The sequence below is a fragment of the Dama dama genome, chromosome 6 (genome assembly GCF_033118175.1).
Source record: "Dama dama isolate Ldn47 chromosome 6, ASM3311817v1, whole genome shotgun sequence".
NCBI classification, from domain to species: Eukaryota; Metazoa; Chordata; class Mammalia; order Artiodactyla; family Cervidae; genus Dama; species Dama dama.
Window position 1 is genome coordinate 15,886,682 of NC_083686.1, and position 19,532 is coordinate 15,906,213.

Genomic DNA, 19,532 nt, shown 5'->3' on the forward strand with positions numbered 1-19,532 from the left:
AAATGAAAATTCAGCATGTGGTATTTTAATTAAATATGCAGTCTCAATTTTATTTATTTTTGTCAAAAGGGTTTTATTGAAAAGTTAAAAAAAGTTTTTAGTAAACACTAAAATAATTATAAATTGATGCCACACACATGGCAAAATCAGTGTAGCACTGTTATTCTGACTAATCTCTTTAACCTCATTATAGGCTTTATAGCAGGCTGACCAGCCTCTTTACCCCCAGATATTTCTTATCAAGCTAAACTGTAATTTTAAACTAAACTCTTTCCTACTGAGCCTATCAAGGAGCGGCCTGGCAGCTCCGTGAATTTTGTAGGTTAAATCATGGACTGGATCATACATGGTGGTACACTTAGTGGTGACTAAGGGCCGCAGAGTGGGCATGAGACAACTTGTCACAAAGACAAAAGAAAGAGCAAGAGAAGCAGCACCTATTCCATCTCACTGAGATGAGGCAGCTTCTAATCGGGAGCCTTCAGTTCTTCCCCAATGCCAGCATCCCGATTTCTGAGAATATTGTTGCCTTGTGCTTAAGACAGTCATCTTCTTCACCTTCATCTATTTTTCATAATGATGAGTTTCTTTAGCTAGTCCCCCATTCTTCATCCATGTGGTAAGTCTTCATGTGATCTCCCACAACACTCGTTTGCTGGAGGGCTGTAAAGTTCTAGTTCAGTATCTAGTGTTTGGAAGAACTGCTGCTTTTGGTCCTATCTTTGAGGGTTTGGCTTCTGAGCCCCTTGCTGTTCATGCTTCAGCTCTGTTGTCCATCAAGTGCAAAGTGGATTTTTTACATTAGTTTTTATTGACGCACAGTTGCCTGCAAGGAGATCCAACCTGTCAATCCTAAAGGAAATCAGTCCTGAATATTCATTGGAAGGACTGATGCTGAAACTGAAACTCCAAGACTTTGGCCACCTGATGTGAAGAGCTGACTCATTTGAAAAGACCCTGATGCTGGGAAAGATTGAAGGCTGAAGGAGAAGGGGATGACAGAGCATGAGTTGGTTGGATGGCATCACCAACTCAATGGACATGAGTTTGAGTAAGCTCTGGGAGTTGGTGATGGACAGGGAGGCCTGGCATGCTGCAGTCCTGGGGCCGCAAAGAGCTGGACACGACTGAGCGACTGAATTGACCTGAACTGCCTTACAATGTTGTCGGAGTTTCTACTGTACAGCAAAATGAACCAGCCATTGTTGTTCAGTTGCTCAGTTGTGTTAGACTCTTTGCAACCACATGGACTGCAGCACTCCAAGCTTCCCTGTCCTTCACTATTTCCTGGAGTTTCCTCAAATTCATGTCCACTGAGTCTGTGATGCTCCCTAACCATCTCATCCTCTGCTGTACAGCAAAACGAATCAGCCATCCATATACATGTATTTCTTCCTTTTTGAACTTCCATCCCATACAGGTTATCACAGTGCATTAAGTAGAGTTCCCTGTGCTATACAGTCAGTTCTCATTATCTATTTTAAGGAAAGAAAAAAAAAAGTGAAAGTGAAAATCACTCAGTCTTGCCCAACTCTTTGCGACCTCATGGACTATACAGTCCATGGAATTCTCCAGGCCAGAATACTAGAGTGAGTAGCCATTCCCTTTTCCAGGGGATCTTCCCATCCCAGGGATCAAACCCAGGTCTCCCGCATTGCGGGTGGATCCTTTACCAGCTGAGCCACAAGGGAAGCCCAAGAATACTGGAGTGGGTAGCCTATCCTTTCTCCAGCGGATCTTCCCAACCCAGGAATCAAACTGGGGTCTCCTGCATTGCAGGCAGATTCTTTACCAACTGAGCTACCAGGGAAGTTTTATACATAGTATCAAAATTGTGTGGGTGTCAATCCCAGTGTCCCTATTCCTCCCACCCCTTGTTCACCATTTGGTATTCACATATTTGTTCTCTATGTGTGTGTCTCTATTTCTGCTTTGCAGATAACATCATCTGTATCATTTTCTAGGTTCGTGTATGTATTAATATACAATATTCATTTTTCTCTTTCTGACTTACTTCACTCTGTATGACACTCTTTAGGTTCATCCACATCTCTGCAAACAACCCATCTAGATAATAAGGCTTGGTCATCTTTGTTTGTTTGTTGCATATGAAATGGCTTTCTTGGTGTTGAGCTCTGAGCCCAGCCACCTTCCTCTATAATGGGACACTGCCTTTTGCTTAGAAAAAGATCCTGACAAATGCCACAGCTTATTGCTCTATTTGTCTACGAGTTACTGCTTGTCAAATGTTGTGTTCCCCAGAAAATAAACTTCGAGATGGTGATCACATGCATAATATTTATTAGTGAGTGTTTTGGGGATTTATAGCAGTGGAAAGGAAGGGAAAGAATCAGAAGTTCAGCTGCAATGGAAACTCACTGGAAGCCTCTGCTGACTCTACTGGAAATTCTGAAGAGGGAATGAGCCTTCTTCGCTCTCCTGAGTTGACATAAGATGGCCAGGCTTTCATAATCCTGGATTTGTTAGTTGCTGATTGAAGGCTGCCCAAGAGGAGAGTGTTACTTTGATTAGGCAGCTCTTTTCAGCTGAGGTTATAACCAGAGAGGACTAAGAGCTGAGGGGCTGTGTGCTAGTAGCGTTCCCAGCAGTTGGATACAAACAAAGTCCTTTGTTCCTGAAGGGGCATCTTAGTATCGCGTGGCAGCACCTACACTTCCCTTGGAAGCACTAATGGGTTTTTCTTATTAGCTTTGTTTTTTTTTAAACATGTTTAGAAACAATTTGCAGAAAATCAGAAACCCAAAGTGTCTATGGCCCATGAGAGTTATAATGTATTCCTGAAACCTGGACATGCCTATTTCTAGACTTTCTGTTACATGATATAATGAATACCTCTAATAATTAAGTCGCCATTTAGTCATAATTCTATTACTTGCCATCTAAAGTGGTGATACAGACAATCTTATTTATAAAACAGAAATAGAGGTAGAGAACAAACGTATGACTACCAAGGGGAAAAGGAGGGCGATGAGATGAATTGGGAGCTTGGAACTGACATACATATACTATTGATACTGTGTATAAAATAGATAACCAATGAGAACCTACTGTAAAGCAGGGGACTCTCCTCAGTGCTCTGTGGTGACCTAAATGGGAAGGAAAACAAAAAAGAGGGAATATATATTTATATATAGCTAATTCACTTTGCTGTGCAGTGGAAACTATCACAGCATTGTAAAGCAACTATATGCCAATAAATTGTTTTTAAAAAATACTTCTATGAGTTTAAAACTTTTTAAAATTTCATTTTATTTATATATTTTTGTCTGTGTGTCTGTCTGCATTAAGATATGAATGCAAATAAACCAAAATGACCATGAGCAGGAAAAAAAAAAAGTGTCACTAACAAAATATAATCAAAGTGATATAGCCAAGCCATTCAATGACAAATTAGTCAATCAAAAATGATCAACTGCTGACTTTTGAGAAGAGGGTTAGGGAGAGACTTTACTGAGGAGATGATGTTTAGGCTGAAACCTGAATCATAAGATGGAGTCAGGCCAGTGGGGATGTGGGAAGAGCATTTCTGGCAGAAAGAACAAAAACCCTGATGCAGAGGTGATTTTGTAGGCTGGCCTACGCATTTCTCTGTGGTGGAATCAGTGTCTTGATAGCATGGCTAGGAACTCTAAAGCTTGGGCGTAAAAGAGATATTTGAGGGTACTGGGTAGAGACTTTCTGATCATTTTTCAGTTAAAGTCCAGGCCTTTGGTAAAAGCCAAAGTGAGAACATAATAGTAACATGGGGACAGAGCAGCAAAGGGTGCAGTGTGTATTCCGGGACAGAATTTGGCTTCCCAGCTGTGGTTTGAGAATCTTAAGGTGCTCCAATGATAAGATTTTTAAAATTTTTATTTTATTAAGACATAAAGCTCTTTTCATCCTGCCTAGGGATTTTTGGTTTATTCTTTTTTATTTTCTGTGCACTACCATGTTAATGTTGATCAAGAACATTTTAAATGTGATAGGGAAGGAGAACAAGAGAAATTATCAAATAAATAATGATGACTTAGGAAGAAGAAAATTTTGCAAGAGGTTGTCTACAGTTGCTAGACAGAAAACTGATTTTATGTTGAGAACTGACTTGCCTACAAGGATGTGTGTGTGTGTGTGTGTGTGTGTAGTGTTTATATAAATATATATTTATTCAAGGCAGTAAACATAACTTTTTTGCATCATAAAACTGGATTAAATAACAGGAGCATAAGAACAGAAGGCTATATCTTTCTTTTATGAATAAACCTGGTAGAAGTGGAGGTGAGTTAGTACTGTATGTCAAGAAATTTCTCGAAAATTTTCAGTAAAGTTGCCAGAAAGTTGCTAGAAGTTGTTGGAAAACCTTCATAAAGATTTATCTCTTTTTCACCTACATGAAGAAGAAAGAAAAACTGCTGAAAGAAATAAAGTAATATTCTATAGACCAGGATTCAAAAAAAGAAGAACTTAAGAGTAATGGAAAACTTTGAGACATTAATTTGTGACTGTGCAGCATCAGTGATGCCAACTTGCAGATGTATTTGCTAAACTGCTGCCAGTAATCACTGAGAAATTACAGAAAATGGGGAAGACAGTAGTGTCAGCCAGGGTTCATAGCAGGAGACGGAAATACTGTAAATAAGCAAAGATTTAATTCGGTAAATTGGGTGCATTGGAAAGCCTGGAGAAGTGGACTCTAGTCTGGGCTTCCTGGAATGGCTCCCAGACACAAGAGAGCCGAATCACCCCGGGAGCTCCAACCTCTGAGATTATCCTAGAAAACCTGAACTTCCAGAATACATAATTGTAACCAAGATTTGAAAATCACAGAGCTGGAACTGTGTGCTCATTATTATCATCATTGCTACTCCATCATGCTGGTGACTGGAAACCACTGGCCTGGTGGCTGGTCCCTGAAGACCATTAATGCCTCTTCTTCAAATGCTCCCCTCACCCAGGAATCTGGTGCATGGCATGAATTTTTACTGCTTCAGAAGTAAATTTCAGGTCTTCTTGAGACCAGGCCTGCCAACTGAGAGATGTTAAAAGACGGCCACCCTTGCTTTTGCCCTAAAAATCTCCCATGATTGCATCTGCATGGGAGAACCATATTGGAATCCAGAATACCAGTTGCAAAAGCATCTGGGAATTGTATGTGTATCTTTCAAGTTTCTTCAGTACAGGAAGGCATAATACATGGGGTTAAGTGGAAGTTCAGTGAGTCAAACTACCATGTTCCATACAACCATGGATAGGCAAACATTCTTATTTCTCTAGGAGGAAGAAAGAACACATAAGAGACATCTGCTGAACTTGACATTGGCCCTAGCATTAGTTAGAAAAGAAAACCTGTGAGCCATTAAGAAAGGATGTAGTGATCATTGAGAATAGGGGTTTCATTAGAAATAAATCATAGCAAATAGCTTATTAAAGTGGTAGGTAATAGAACTGTATGGCTATGATGTATCTGGATTTTAATAAAGTTTTTGTCCCAGACTTTTATATCGTGGGACTTGTGAAATGTGGTCAAGATGGTAGTATAACTGATTTGTAATTAGTGGAAAGATTAAAAATTGCTAATTAGTAGATATTATACCTGTCCAATTATAGCACATAAATATAAAAAAGAATGACATATATATGTATGTATATATATGTATATTTTTATCCTGCCCTACATCACACAATGACTCCAGCAAGGATATTACCAATTCCAAGTTCACTCTGCTCACTGCATGACAGGCTAATAAAATTGGGAGATGAGGTGTTGAGGCAAGGAATAGCGATTTTATTCAGAAAGCCAGCAGACCGAGAAGATGGGAGACTAGTGTCTCAAAATAAATAACTGTCTGGTCAGGGGTCTGGATGCCAGTTTCTTTTATAGAATGGAAAGGTGGAGGAGGTTAGGAAGTAAAGTAAAAAGGCCAAAAGTCTTTTAAATATCTCCTGAAATAGCCAGCCTTGGGGAGGGGATGTGTTAATTTCTTCTTTCCTGTAGCCATTCACAGGTCGCGAATGGGTCAGCTATTCATAGACACTTTGGTTTAACCTTCAGGCAGAGGGGCAGGGTTCCCCGAGGCAGGCCATTATGTATAGACAGTTTCCTTTTAGTAAATAAAAGCAATGGGAATCTGTTTCATGTAACTCCATGGCTGATTCATGTCAATGTATGACAAAACCCACTGAAATGTTGTGAAGTAATTAGCCTCCAACTAATTAAAAAAAATAAAAAAATGAAAGCAATGGGAAGCAAAGGTTAAAGTAAAAGAAACAGATCCAACATGGAGTCAGATTTTGTTCTTCCCTGAAACAAAGACATTGACTTGAAAAATAGTAATAGTCATTGTTTATTGAGTGCACACTCTAGGCGAGGCACTGTAGATACATCACTACCTCATTTACTCCTTATAACAATCTTGTCAGATTGTTATAATCTTGTTATTATCTCCATTTTTAAGTATGAGGACATTGATGCCAAAAAGTATAAGTGGCTTGTTCATAACTTCACATCTATTAAGCAGTAGTGCTGATTCAGACCTAGAATTGTTTCAGAAAGAGGTACCAGAGGGAGAGAGAACTTTACAACACTTCTAGGAGAAACTGGCCAGAACCTGCCCAGATACCCAGAAGGTGACATTTTCTCAGTCATCCCACATGGGCCTACAGTGTTGCAGGATCTGTTCAGTATCTCAGGGACTCAAATGCACATTGATGAGCTTCACTAAAGGCTCACACATAAAACCAGATGCCAATTTTTTAAATTATGAGAAATTCAGTAGTCAAGCTAATCAAATATGGGTGGATTTCTTGCATGCAGGATTCTGAAGGAGAGCCTGATGAGCAGAATTTCAACTGCAGAGGGTAGAACCAGCCTAAGGAGACACAGACTAGATTGCTAACTGGCCTAGGTCTGTGACTACCACAGTAGGGATGTCCACCTGGCTGACTGGATGCCTGGACCAACATCAGTCAATCACTGTTAGTCGCTCAGTCATGTCTGGCTCTTTGCGACCCCATGGACTATAGCCCGCTAGGCTCCTCTGTCCATGGAATTCTCCAGGCAAGAATACTGGAGTGGCTTGCCCTTTCCTTCTCCAGGGGAATCTTCCCAATCCAGAGATCAAACCCCAGTCTCCTGCATCGCAGGAAGAATCTTTAGCATCTGAGCCACCAGAACCCTACATCAGAGGCATTTATTTTGCCAGGTCGTACCAGAATTTGCCTCTCTTACTCGTTCCTAGGCTGACATGACTAATTGCTATTCTTTCTTTAGATATTTTAATGACTTGACATTAGTTATTTTGGCTTTAAATTTAGTCTTTCTCTTTAAGGTGACTGTTCTGATCAGTTTCCTGCTGATATAATTTGTTATCTCCAGGAAGCACGTTCAGTTCCTCTATTTCCTGTCTCGTTGTTACCCTTATACACTACGTAAAAGATGAAGGCCCATTTGACTCTTTCCTTTCCTTGTGCTGCCATTGGTAGGTTAACAAGAACAAACACGAGAATAGAAGTATCAGTGTTGAAAGACAGAGTCAAATAGCAGCATAAGATTTTAAAAAGACAGTGTTTCTAATTAGCATAGTGTTAGGAGAAACGCCGCGGGAGGAAAAAAGCCGCCTCTAAGGACCGGTGGTAAAGGCCTTTTATTAAGCGTCGCTCTCGGGCAGAACTCCCGGGGGCTGGTGAGTGAGGAGACAAAGGGAGTCTGCAAAGTATGAGGGGTGGGGAGGGGTTTTATAGTCCGGGCAGGCATCCAGGCCAGGTCTTTTCATATAAGGAAGAAAGCGCGGGCTACAGCGGTGGTCAGTGTCCGAGGGCTTTATGTTGGTACCTGATTGGGCCAGGCTGCAGGGGGCCAGCCCCTGGAAGTTTAGCCAGCCTCCGGAATTTGCCTTGCAGCACTTTCCCGGGGCATGCCCCGACCTTTCACATAGGTTCACTGTGAATCAATAGTGTGTGATGCATTTATCAAAGGAGCTAGGACAGACTCAGCTGTATTAACTGTCAACAGAATGAATGAGTAAGTGAATGAATGAAGGAGTTGATAGCCTTTCTCTACTCTTCACTGATATGCCATGCTTAGAGGAACAACATCACTTTCAGAGATCACAGACTGGAATATATTCAGCAGAAACTGACCAGATGGCAGTAGGACTTGAAATCACACTCTGACAAATGGAGTAGGACATTGGTGATATTTAGCTCAAGAAAGAAAATACCTGGGGGCGGGGAGTAAAGAAAGCTAAGAGTTATTGAGTGCTTACTGAGTGCTTATAGATTAGGCCAGAGATTGAGCAGGGTCTTTAGTGGATTTCAGTCATTATAGGTCTGTCATGATGAAAAGTCCTGGAGGAGGGCATGGCAACCCACTCCAGTATTCTTGCCTGGAGAATTCCATGCACAGGAGGAGCCTAGTGGGCAATAGTCCATGGGGTCTCAAAAAGTCGGGAACGACTGAGCAACTAGGCACAACACAGCAGAGCATGATGAAAAGGGAGGACATTATTTTGAGTTGCCCTGGAAGGCAAGGCTGAGCGTAGTTAATAGAAATCACGGAGACACTTCTGTTCCTTAGAATGATGACATTTCTAGCCCTTGAAGTTGTCCAACGACAGAGTTGGACAATGACAGAGTTGGGCTGCCTTTTTGTCCAGGAGCCCAGGTTTTTGAAGCTGCTGAAGCAGAGATTGGTCAAAACTTGATGAAGATACTTTGGAGAGGAATAAGTATAAATGCAGGCATGGACCAGATGAACTCTAAGGCTGTGTCCAAACTTATCTTGTAAGTCTGTCATCCTGCAACACAGCAATCATTTTCTTTATCTTTTAGTGTAGAGACTGGAGCTCTACATGGTTAATGTCACTTCCAGCACAATAAATCAGTAGGATACTGGTTGCTGCCTTCCTTCCTGGCAACTAAGACAAAATCTAGTACAATCCAAATTTGCAGGAATGGAAAAAACTTTGCAAGTGGGCTAATTAGATGTAATAGCAAGAAGAGACTGACTTCCTCATTGACCCCTAGACCCATGTACTTTGAGTATGGCAGAAACATAAAGCATGGTAAATTATTCTCAAATGGTTTGAAAGCTTCAAATGTTAGTAACATTCATTTCTGTCTTTGTATTTAAATGCAGTTATTTATGCTTCTGAAATTCTCTCTGATTACATTCTGTATTTCAAGCTCTGTTATCGTTAATGAATGCACTTGGAACATCAGCCCACCTGTGCATTCAAGGCAATTAACATCATGCCTTAAAAACTGGTTCCTCTGAATGGGGAAAGAATGAATGTCTACTTAAAATAATCAAAGAACAATAAAGTTTTATAGCTAAATATCACATATTAATAGATGAGAAATTCAAGCCCCTTGAGATTAAATGCCTTGCCACAGTCACATGGCTAGTGGCAAAGTTGAGCACTTTTCTTTCTTCTTTTGTCCCCTACTCACTGACGCAATTACATGCTGTTTTCTTGACAAGATACCCTTTTACTTTTCCTAGCAAGTAGAAGGTTTCTATACTAGTCACTCTTATATCTTTATTTACAGTTGATTGACATGTGCCTTGAGAGCAAGGTATGTGAGTAGGATTTCAAACTAGTATTAGTATTACCCTTAGCTCGGTAGGCAGGAATTGTAAGGGCTCCTTTGTTATTAATTCCGGATTGCTCTTGGGTCTCTGCAGTGCTGCGTATGATGCTGTTCTTGACAGAAATGTGGCCATTAAGAAGCTCAGCAGACCCTTTCAGAACCAAACGCATGCCAAGAGAGCCTACCGGGAGCTGGTCCTCATGAAGTGTGTGAATCATAAAAACGTGAGTTGGTATTTTAAACTGCTGGTGGTGGGAGGTGGTGAGATTGGGAAAAGAAGATCAGTATGCCAACTTGAGTGAGAAAAGCTTTCTTTACTTTGCAATTTTTGCCTCTTAAGATTGTTTATCCTGCCCATATGCTACATTTGCTTTCATTGTCCTCACGGTAGCTTTCTGCTTAAAAATCATCTGAAAACCATATGGCATGGAGGGACTAAATTGGATAGATATTTCCCTGTTAAGAAATTAACCATTGGATGCATGAAACAGGGCACTCAAAGCTGGTGCACTGGGAAAATCCAGAGGGATGGGATGGGGAGGGAGGTGGGAGGGGGGTTCGGGACAGGGAACACATGTACACCTGTGGCTGATTCATGTCAATGTATGGCAAAAACCACCACAATATTGTAATTAGCCTCCAATTAAAATAAATTAATTAATTGAAAAAATTAACCATATTTGGTTTTCTTACTCCAGATTAACAAGAAAACTTCATGCATTTCCAAAAAAAAACCCCTCCAAAAAAACCAAACAAAACCCCCAAATATCTTAAAGAACAATATGCTATATTTCTTTATAATAATTTAAATTTAATTATTAACAGATGAAGATTTTTATCTCCTTTTACTTTTAGCTGTAGTCTGGCAGTGACTTCCAACTATTCAGTGTACATACTGTGCTCCGGCATCTTGTTTTTAGTCGGATGGGGCAAAGGTGCAGAGACGTATCTGCAGAGCATTCAGAGCAGGTTTGCCAAGAACATTGTTCGAGGACTTCCTTGGAGGTCAAGTGGTTAAGATACTGTGCTTTCACTGCAGTGGAGAACTAAGATCCCACATGTCTTGCAGTGCAGCCACAAAAAATAAAAGCATTTTGCATTGAAACTCAGTAGGGAGCACCATTACAGAGCTTTCTTCACTTCAGAGTATAATCTTCAACCACCAGTGAAGGCCTCTAGAATTCTTTCTGTGCTCCTGTTCTTCTTAGTAAGGATAAATGGGAGATAATTCTTCTTTTAATAAAGACAATAATAAATAAATCATAATAAATATAGTATCTATTTTGTTACATTTAAACATGTAATAAAATGGATTATTACTATAATACTGTAATATTAACTGCTTACAAAGTCTTTCTCGACTATGAGTCAGATCACAGAATATATGAAATTATGAGTACACTTTTATAAATAGGTGAATTTGTCATAAGGCACTAAGTGGAAGCAAATATATGAGTGTATAGTTGAAAGATATTTGAAATAAAAATATATGGATTTAGGCCAAATGAGAGTGTTTCTTTCTTCCTCTATTACTCTACTCTAATGAGTTTTTAGTTCAGTCATTTGACAAACACTTGTTAACTGAATAAAAGTGCCAGGTATAGACTGCGCTCTAGATGCTAAGAATACAGCAGTGAAGATTAGAGACCAGTCACTGCCCAAGTGATGCTCATTTCTACTGAGGAGAGAGAGGCAGTCTGCAAAATAGGCATATCTATGCATAGAATGTCTATCAAGTAAAACAAGGCAAGGAAGGAAGATAAAAACTACTGGTCAGTGCAGAGTGGATAAGGTAACTCTTTTATAAATAGGTTGAGCAGGAAAGGCCTTACTAAGAAAGAGAAATTTTATGAAGTGTGAACCCATCTCTAGTCTGGCCAGGCAAGGAACATGATACTTCTAGGAAGGAATATAGAAATGACAGAAAGGATGATTCCTAGGAAAAATCATTCTACTAAAGTAATTTGTTCTTTGAGTATGATAAATAAAGCCAGGAGCAAGATTAACCACATGACCAATGCAATCTATTTTTATGATAACAAAAAGGGTGAGAAATACCATAGGCAGTGGAAGATGGATGGACACAAATGATGAAGCAACTACATGGGAATTTTTGATAGTTTTTGTTTTCATATATTTATATTTCCCTAAGCCTTCTTCTAGCCCCTATAATGCAATAAAGGCATTGTGGACAAAGCCCTGCTTATGCCAACATGAGGGACTCATATTCCCCAATCTTGACTGGACTATGGGGATTCATGTTTATGATACCTGAAAGGATTTCCAAATTGAGATAATGATTTTAAATGGCATCTGATATGCTACTCCATTTATCTGTGTATGTACACAGGTTTGCATACATGTATATATATATAAGTCAATGGAAATAAATTTCTAGAACTTGCTAATAAAGAGGAAGTTCACTTACAACTAAATGTAAATTCCACATTAGTGCTTGTAATACTAACTAAAAGTAGTCAGAATGCAGAACTCTGTTAATGCTGTTGAAAGTAATGTAAAATATTGCAATTATGCCAATTAAATTTTTAATAATAAAGAAGACAATCTGTTTAGAAAGTGAACACCCTTCTAGGAAGTGATAGCTGATATGATAGTGGGGTCATTGATTCATAGCTGTGCCATTTAAGATGCTAGAATAAAAAGGAACTGAATCCAGATTCCTGCCTGAAAATTGTTGAACTAAAGTGGAAATACCTGTGATGATCTGTTTCTAAAGACAAGATTTTTAATTGGTTATTAATAAGAATTAGGATTTACAAGGGATCAAAGGAAGAACAGAGGAGAAATTCTCAAAGGAAAATCAAAGACAATGAAGGTGTTACAACAAGGACATGGTAAAAAGGCATACAATGTGTAGTTGGGAATTTACCTTTTAAAGTAATAAACTTTGATTTATTTAAAATTCTAATGCTATTTTCTAGATAAATTTAGATTACCTAGATGATCTATTCACCAGGCAATATTGATTAGCACTTTTTCATCTTTAAGAGTTGTTTGTATGTATTGTGTGTGTGTGTGTGTCCCCTATACATAGTCTCTGATGTTTTCATTTGAACAAATATCAAAATTAATTGCTTGACTGGAAAGATCCCCTGGAGGAGGGCATGGCAAGCCACTCCAGGATCCTTGCCTGGAGAATCCCATGGACAGAGGAACCTGGTGTGCTATAGTACATAGGGTCACAAAGAGTCTGACATGACTGAAGCAACTTGGCACACGTGCAAAATAAATCACTTTCTAAGATTAATGAGGTAATATAAAAACAGGCTCATCATATATGTTCCAATGAGATCTGGAGATATTTTTCAACACACACCATAACTAAGTATACAGAATAACAAAGCACTTTAATCACAAGTTTGAAAATATTTTGAAACAATTTTATTTCTATATGCATATTCCATACTGCAAGGTTGCTTCAGAATAGATAGTCTTGGTTTTTTATACAACCATTGGCATGTATATATACCTGTGCATGTGTGTTAAGTCACTTCAGTCATGTCCAACTCTTTGCAACCCCATGGACTGTAGACCATCAGGCTCTACATATATATGTATATAAGCATTGGATAGTATTGTGATTTTTTTTTTCAGTAATTTATCAACAAATGAAAACTACTGAAGCCCTAAATCATTCCCTAAATTGACTGTGTTCCTCAGATGTTGAAAATCATTTTGTCTTGTTTATTACTTCTTGTTTGTGTACCACTTATGAACTTTATTGAAATTTATTAATTCATGTTTTAAAGATGTATAAATCTTCCACTTGTTTTTGTGAAACGGTTGCATCCATTTTATAAGTAGAGTATTGCTTTCTATGTTTTTATTTTTATTTCCCACTGGCACATTAATACAGAATATTTAGCTGAAAGAAAATTTTGAGTAACTTATATATGCAATTGAGTTGCATAAGACAAAGGTTTTTTCCTTTTAAAGTTTACTTATTCTGTTTACTGTCTAGTATTTTAAATAACTAAAGCAGGAGAACAAAAAAGTTCAAAAACCAGAATTTTAAAAACTTTTAAAATACATTTGCCTTTAAACTCATCATTGATCATGTAAGACATACCTTTCCCCACACATACCATTGGAGTTTTAGTTTAAATAGTATTGGAGTGTGACTGAAGGAGCAGCAAAAGAAACTAAAGTAACAACACAAAAAAAATCTTGACTTAGAATACCTCCTTGACTTAGAACATCTCCTTGACACAGAAAGCAAACTTTTCATTTGGAGGAAGACATGGGCTTCCCAGGTAGCGCTAGTGGTGAAGAACCCATAAGAGATGCTGGTTCAATCCCTGGTTCGGGAAGATCCCCTGGAGTAGGATGGCCACCCACTCCAGCATTCATGCCTGAAGAATCCCATGGACAGAGGAGCCTGGCAGGCTACAGGCCATGGGGTCACAGAGAGTCGGACACCACTGAAACAATTTAGCATGCACAACACCCTCACATAGCCTTGCCAAGTCCTGCTGGATATTTCACTGATGCCTAACTTTCCTTACATGTTTTTTCCTCCTTTTTTGTTTAATTATATTATCACCTTGTATTTACCAAGGAGAACCACCCTCTAGAGCAAAATCACAATTATGTACCTTCTCTGACTCTTCTGCCTAAGAATTTGAGCTTTTTAATTGCATTTTAACTGAAGATAGGTCACATATTCCTTCTGAGTACATTCTTCTATGAGACAGTTCTAGAAAAATTTTCCAACTTTTCTATTTCCATCATAGTACTAATATGTGACTTTGAGCGGAATAAGTACTTATTTAAATATGCTTTTCAAATAATTATTTTTCTCCTTTTTTCTTTCTCTCCTCCCATCCCACTGTCTCTTCTCAGATTATTAGTTTATTAAATGTCTTCACACCCCAGAAAACACTGGAGGAGTTCCAAGATGTGTAAGTAACACAACTCATGAAGGAAGCGGGAGTATAACATTCAAATAACACAAGTGACAAGTTACAAGTGACAAGAGTCAAATGAATGAAATCCCTTAAGAACTGGCAGCAAATGAAAGGGATCCCAGAAGTCTCATTTTCTGATGTTTCTTCCTGGAAAGACAGTTCCGCTATTTTCTGGCCTTCTGGTTCTTTGTGTTTTGTTGTCCCATGCTCTTGGTTCAATCAGAATCAAGGAAGGCTTGCTATTTATTCTTTATTTTTATTTATTTTTAATGTATTTTGTGAGCTTTCTAGGATGAGTCAGTTCACTTTGAGAAATATTAATGGTGGCCATGATAAAAAAAAATCATCCCTAATCTATTTTTGTGGTGTCTTGGATTTTGTGCAAAAAAGGTACCAGGAATATAGTGATTATAAGTGAATCACAGCATGTTGTCTTTTTTAACACAGGTACACTGGATTTAATGGAAAATTCTATTCTGAATTTTTTTTCTTATTTGTAATGTTGATACTCAGGAAAGAGTTCAAGGAATTCAGGGTAAAGTTGAGAACAAAATGAAGGTAGAAACTACACAGATAGAAACCACACACCCGTAAATGCTACTTCTATTAGGACCTTTGTGGTAGAGTTACCATGGCTATCACGCATGCAATACTTGCTAGTTTTTCATATTCTTTTTTTTTTTTTTAGTTTTTCATATTCTTAATTCACTTAGAGGTTGAGCTGGAAAGTTTGGAAGACTTAGAGATTTAGGAGAGGATTCTGACTTGTTTGAAGGACTTCATGGGTCTTGTGATCTGAAGCTAACAATGTGGATTTACCTTGCAGTTACTTAGTAATGGAACTGATGGATGCTAACTTGTGTCAGGTGATTCAGATGGAGTTAGACCACGAGCGAATGTCTTACCTACTATACCAAATGTTGTGTGGCATCAAGCACCTTCACTCTGCTGGGATTATTCACAGGGTAAGAACACAGTCCAGAATTATAATTAAGTTGCTTGTGGAGAATAAAGAGCAACTGTGGATTACATTCTTTATGTAGGGGAGCTTGGTTAAATATAATGTACTTCCTCATTTATTTTACTATAGAATAGGCACATAGCTCAGTAATGTGTAGGAGGAAACTTTAGCACACCATAGCTGATTTTGTTGAATGTTTTGTTTCAGCTCACTGAAAGTCAGCTTATGAGGCTTCTCAGAAATTCTGATTGGCAGAGGTCATATGTGCAGCTGAAACAAGACAACTCATTTCCATTGTTTGTTTCTGGTCCCATAAAGACAGCTGCCCTGATCTGCTCTTCTGTCAGGCCTAGAAATGAAATATAAACTAAAAGTCTTATGTTGCTGTAAAGAGAAACCTAACAGATGACAATCAATGATTTCTTTTTTTTCTAAAAACCTCTTCCCAAGATGAGCCAAAAGTTGTAAAAATGATGCAGTTATTTTCTGGGTTTAAAAAACTTTCTGAGGATATTAAAACAAAAAAATCCCAAACCTAATTTTAAGCTTCCTTGGGGCAATACTCTTTGGCTTTATGTAGGGCTCTACAGCCAGAGGGGAGGCCCATCAGTGCTATTGCAAGACTGCCATGTTGATTGAGTAGATGGACATCACATGTGCCATTTAATGTTAGTTTTTAATTTCTTCTCTTGTTCTTATTGTCAGGACTTAAAACCAAGTAACATTGTAGTCAAGTCTGATTGTACATTGAAAATCCTAGACTTTGGGCTGGCCAGAACAGCAGGCACAAGCTTCATGATGACTCCCTATGTGGTAACACGTTATTACCGGGCCCCTGAGGTCATTCTGGGAATGGGCTACAAGGAGAACGGTAAGGATGCCTCTGAGTAGCAGCCACAGAAACTGTAAAGAAACTAAGTATGTCAAGAGCAGTGTTCTCTCTCATGTCTATGAATTTTTAAAAATAGGGCTACCAGCCTTCATAGTCAGAGATTTTCAAAAATTACTACTAAGAAGAATCAACATGAAGGATGCTTCTGAGAAACATGCATAGCTAGAAGAACATTGGAATGTTATAATTCAAAAGAATTATAAATAGAGTCTGATTAAACAGTCGTATGGATACTGTTGAGCACACGTGCTGTAGATATTCAGAAACACTGATATTTAGAAGGCAGCTCAACTCACAGTGAATATAAACAGGAAGAAATCCATCTATTGCCTTTTACCATTTGGCTTTATGTCATGTCTTAAACTGATGTCTCTAGTCCTAGGAAAAGATAAACAAAAAGATACCACAAATCCTTGGAGCAAGAATCTTCACACATGCTCAATGCATAGTCATTTTAGAATAATCCAAATTGTTCAAGTTGGATACGTACTGTTCTGTAAGTAATAGCTAAGGTAGTAATTACCTGGTAAGCTTTTATAAATTCCAAAACCATACAGAGAGAAAAATATTAAATTTTACACTGCTGCTTTCATAAAGACAAATCTAGTATTCATGAACACTTGCAAAGAAAAGGTAGAAAAAAATCTTCAAAATATATTACAATTTGATTTTATTAAAATGAGGATTTATAAAAATACTTCTTAGAAAGCACTGCAATATATTATTTTGAAAGAATAGCCCTAACAAGTAATGAGGTGTATTAAAAAAAATCCAATATATTCAGGAATTAAAACTGTTTTAAAGTAGAATTGTATACGTATACTTAATATACCTTTCATACTTATTTTGATGCTTTATTCTATTAAGTTATTGGGTAGCTATAAGTTCTATAGAAATCATTATAATTGTATTTTTATGTGTAGGTGCTACCGAGTACTTTTATGAAAATTCCCTGGCCACCAAAATTTTGAAAAATTTCTTGTGTTCCTTTCAGATTAGAGGAGAGCCAGTACTTTTGTGCATTTGTGCAGAGGAAGCGAAAAAGTTCTCAGGAAGGTCAGGCTTACTATGGTGAACAGTGGCAGAGTTCTGTTTCCTTTTGACTTGGAAGAGGAAAAAAACTAATCCTGTTCCAAGGCAATACTACATCTAACTTTTGTGGAAAAGCACATAGTTGCATACATTCTTCATATTAAAAAAAAAAATCAAAGTGGGAACCAATTTAAAAAATTCAAGAATCTACAAAAATCTGTAGGGGAATGGTTTTCAGATCTTTGCTGAACCCAAATGGCATGTGATTGCATCCCTTGTTCTTCCCTCACTAGAAAGGATTGCAAGTTTCTGCCTCCATTTTTTGGCTTCTCTGGATCCATGGAGAAAGCATACCTACCACCCTTGTGCTGCTCTCACCCACGTGTGGGATGAGGGTTATCATGCACAAAAACCCGCTTGCTCCCACATCAGGCATGCCAGCTCTCCTGTGCCCCGAACCCTGCCTTCCTTCCTCAAGGAGCATTTTAGCCTAACGTTTTTGCCCAGTTCCCTTCATCCTTACTAAAAAGCGAGTTGGAAGAGGGTAAAGATTAGTAGGAGACGGTGAAGTATGTTTCGTTAACAAGCATGGCAACTGGGAAACCAACATATGTGCATAACAACTTTTTAACACCGTTAATACTGTTTCCTTCATGACTCCTTTATACATGTGCAAATTAATTATACATCTTTTTTCTTGAAATATTTCAAAAAGGAACTCAAACTGATATTTATAAGAATAACTTCTGAGGGAAAAACTAAGTCCTGAATATCAGGACTTAATTAAATTTTCAGTGTTTTTTATTTTTCTTAAATTATTTTCTTATCTATAACTCAAAATAGCAGTGTTGTTTGTTGTAAATAAGAGAGGCCAACATTTATCAAGTGATTAAAATATATTTTGAATTAGTAAAAGAAGTCACTAATACTTCTGCCTTTAAACCATAGTTTCAGCCATTTCCTAGTTTCTTGGATTTGGCAGCATATACCTTATTTTGGACCAAAAAAAGATGGTCTCTAGTTGCCTTATTCCATGTAATTGGGTACAATAGAAAATGGAAATAGCCACCCCTAAGAGTTGATTAAGATTATTTTCTCTCCCTCCAGCGAATGACATTGAAAACCCTTTGGTGGCTTTGAGCTGTCACCTGACTTGGAGATAAGTTTGGTTAAGCTGGTGCTTGTCCACGTTACCACTTTATGGCACTAAAGGATAATCTAAGGCACTCACAAAGTCATTTTTAAAACTTGAGTTCTTCTACTAGACATCGTTTATGTCCTATTACAGTGCTGGTTTTAATTCACCTTTCTGGCCAACTTTTGGTGGGAGACAAAAATTTGTACCTTCTAATCAAACTGTTCTTTTTCCTCCTCCTTCAGAGACCAATTATCTTAGTTAACTTTACTTTCCTCCCTTTTCTTCACCTCCCTCTCTCCTGTTCTAGTGGATATATGGTCTGTGGGATGCATTATGGGAGAAATGGTTCGCCACAAAATCCTGTTTCCAGGAAGGGACTGTATCCTTGTACCTTTTGCTGCAGCCTTACCTGTTTTGTTCTCTCTCCCTTTAAACACATAATGATTTTACCAGGAGAGTAAAGATAGAAGCAAAAAGTTGGGTAAGTGGTGTAACTGCAATTAAAAAAAAAAGTGATTATTTCTATAATCTGACCAGTACTGAAGATTACATATCTCAATAGTTTAATTACATTTTTGATGTTTTTTTTCTTAAATTATTTTCTTATCTATAACTCAGAATAGCAGTGCTCTTTTTCATAAATAAGAGAGGCCAATGTATCTCAAGTGATTAAAATATATTTTGAATTAGAAAAAGAAGTCACTATTTGCAAGTATTACCCATCTTTTTTCTAAATCCATTTTATACTTCGACAAATTTAGGCATGATCATTTCTCTTCTTGCCAACACCTTGAGCTTCTGTCCACACCTATATTGATTTGAATTACTCTTGACACTATATCCAGCACATCTTCCTTAAAACATGAACTTCCACATTTAAAAATCATAATTAATAGTCAACTTGCTGGAGGTCAGATAGGTTTAAAATAGGCTTTCCTTATTTGACTTGGCGATGTGACTTAGACATAGATAATTGCTTTTCCAATGAAA

General features: G+C 38.0%; 1 protein-coding gene across 8 annotated transcripts in view; it reads left to right on the forward strand.

Moving 5' to 3' along the window:
* Positions 1-19,532, forward strand: part of MAPK10 (mitogen-activated protein kinase 10) — a 357,383-nt gene that overhangs the window by 253,195 nt on the left and 84,656 nt on the right. For all 8 annotated transcript variants that reach the window (XM_061145181.1, XM_061145184.1, XM_061145183.1 and 5 more), the window contains 5 exons: positions 9,686-9,815; positions 14,455-14,513; positions 15,346-15,484; positions 16,186-16,351; positions 18,850-18,921. In XM_061145181.1, the coding sequence (XP_061001164.1) occupies positions 9,686-9,815; positions 14,455-14,513; positions 15,346-15,484; positions 16,186-16,351; positions 18,850-18,921 (566 nt within the window). The remainder of the gene's footprint in view (positions 1-9,685; positions 9,816-14,454; positions 14,514-15,345; positions 15,485-16,185; positions 16,352-18,849; positions 18,922-19,532) is intronic.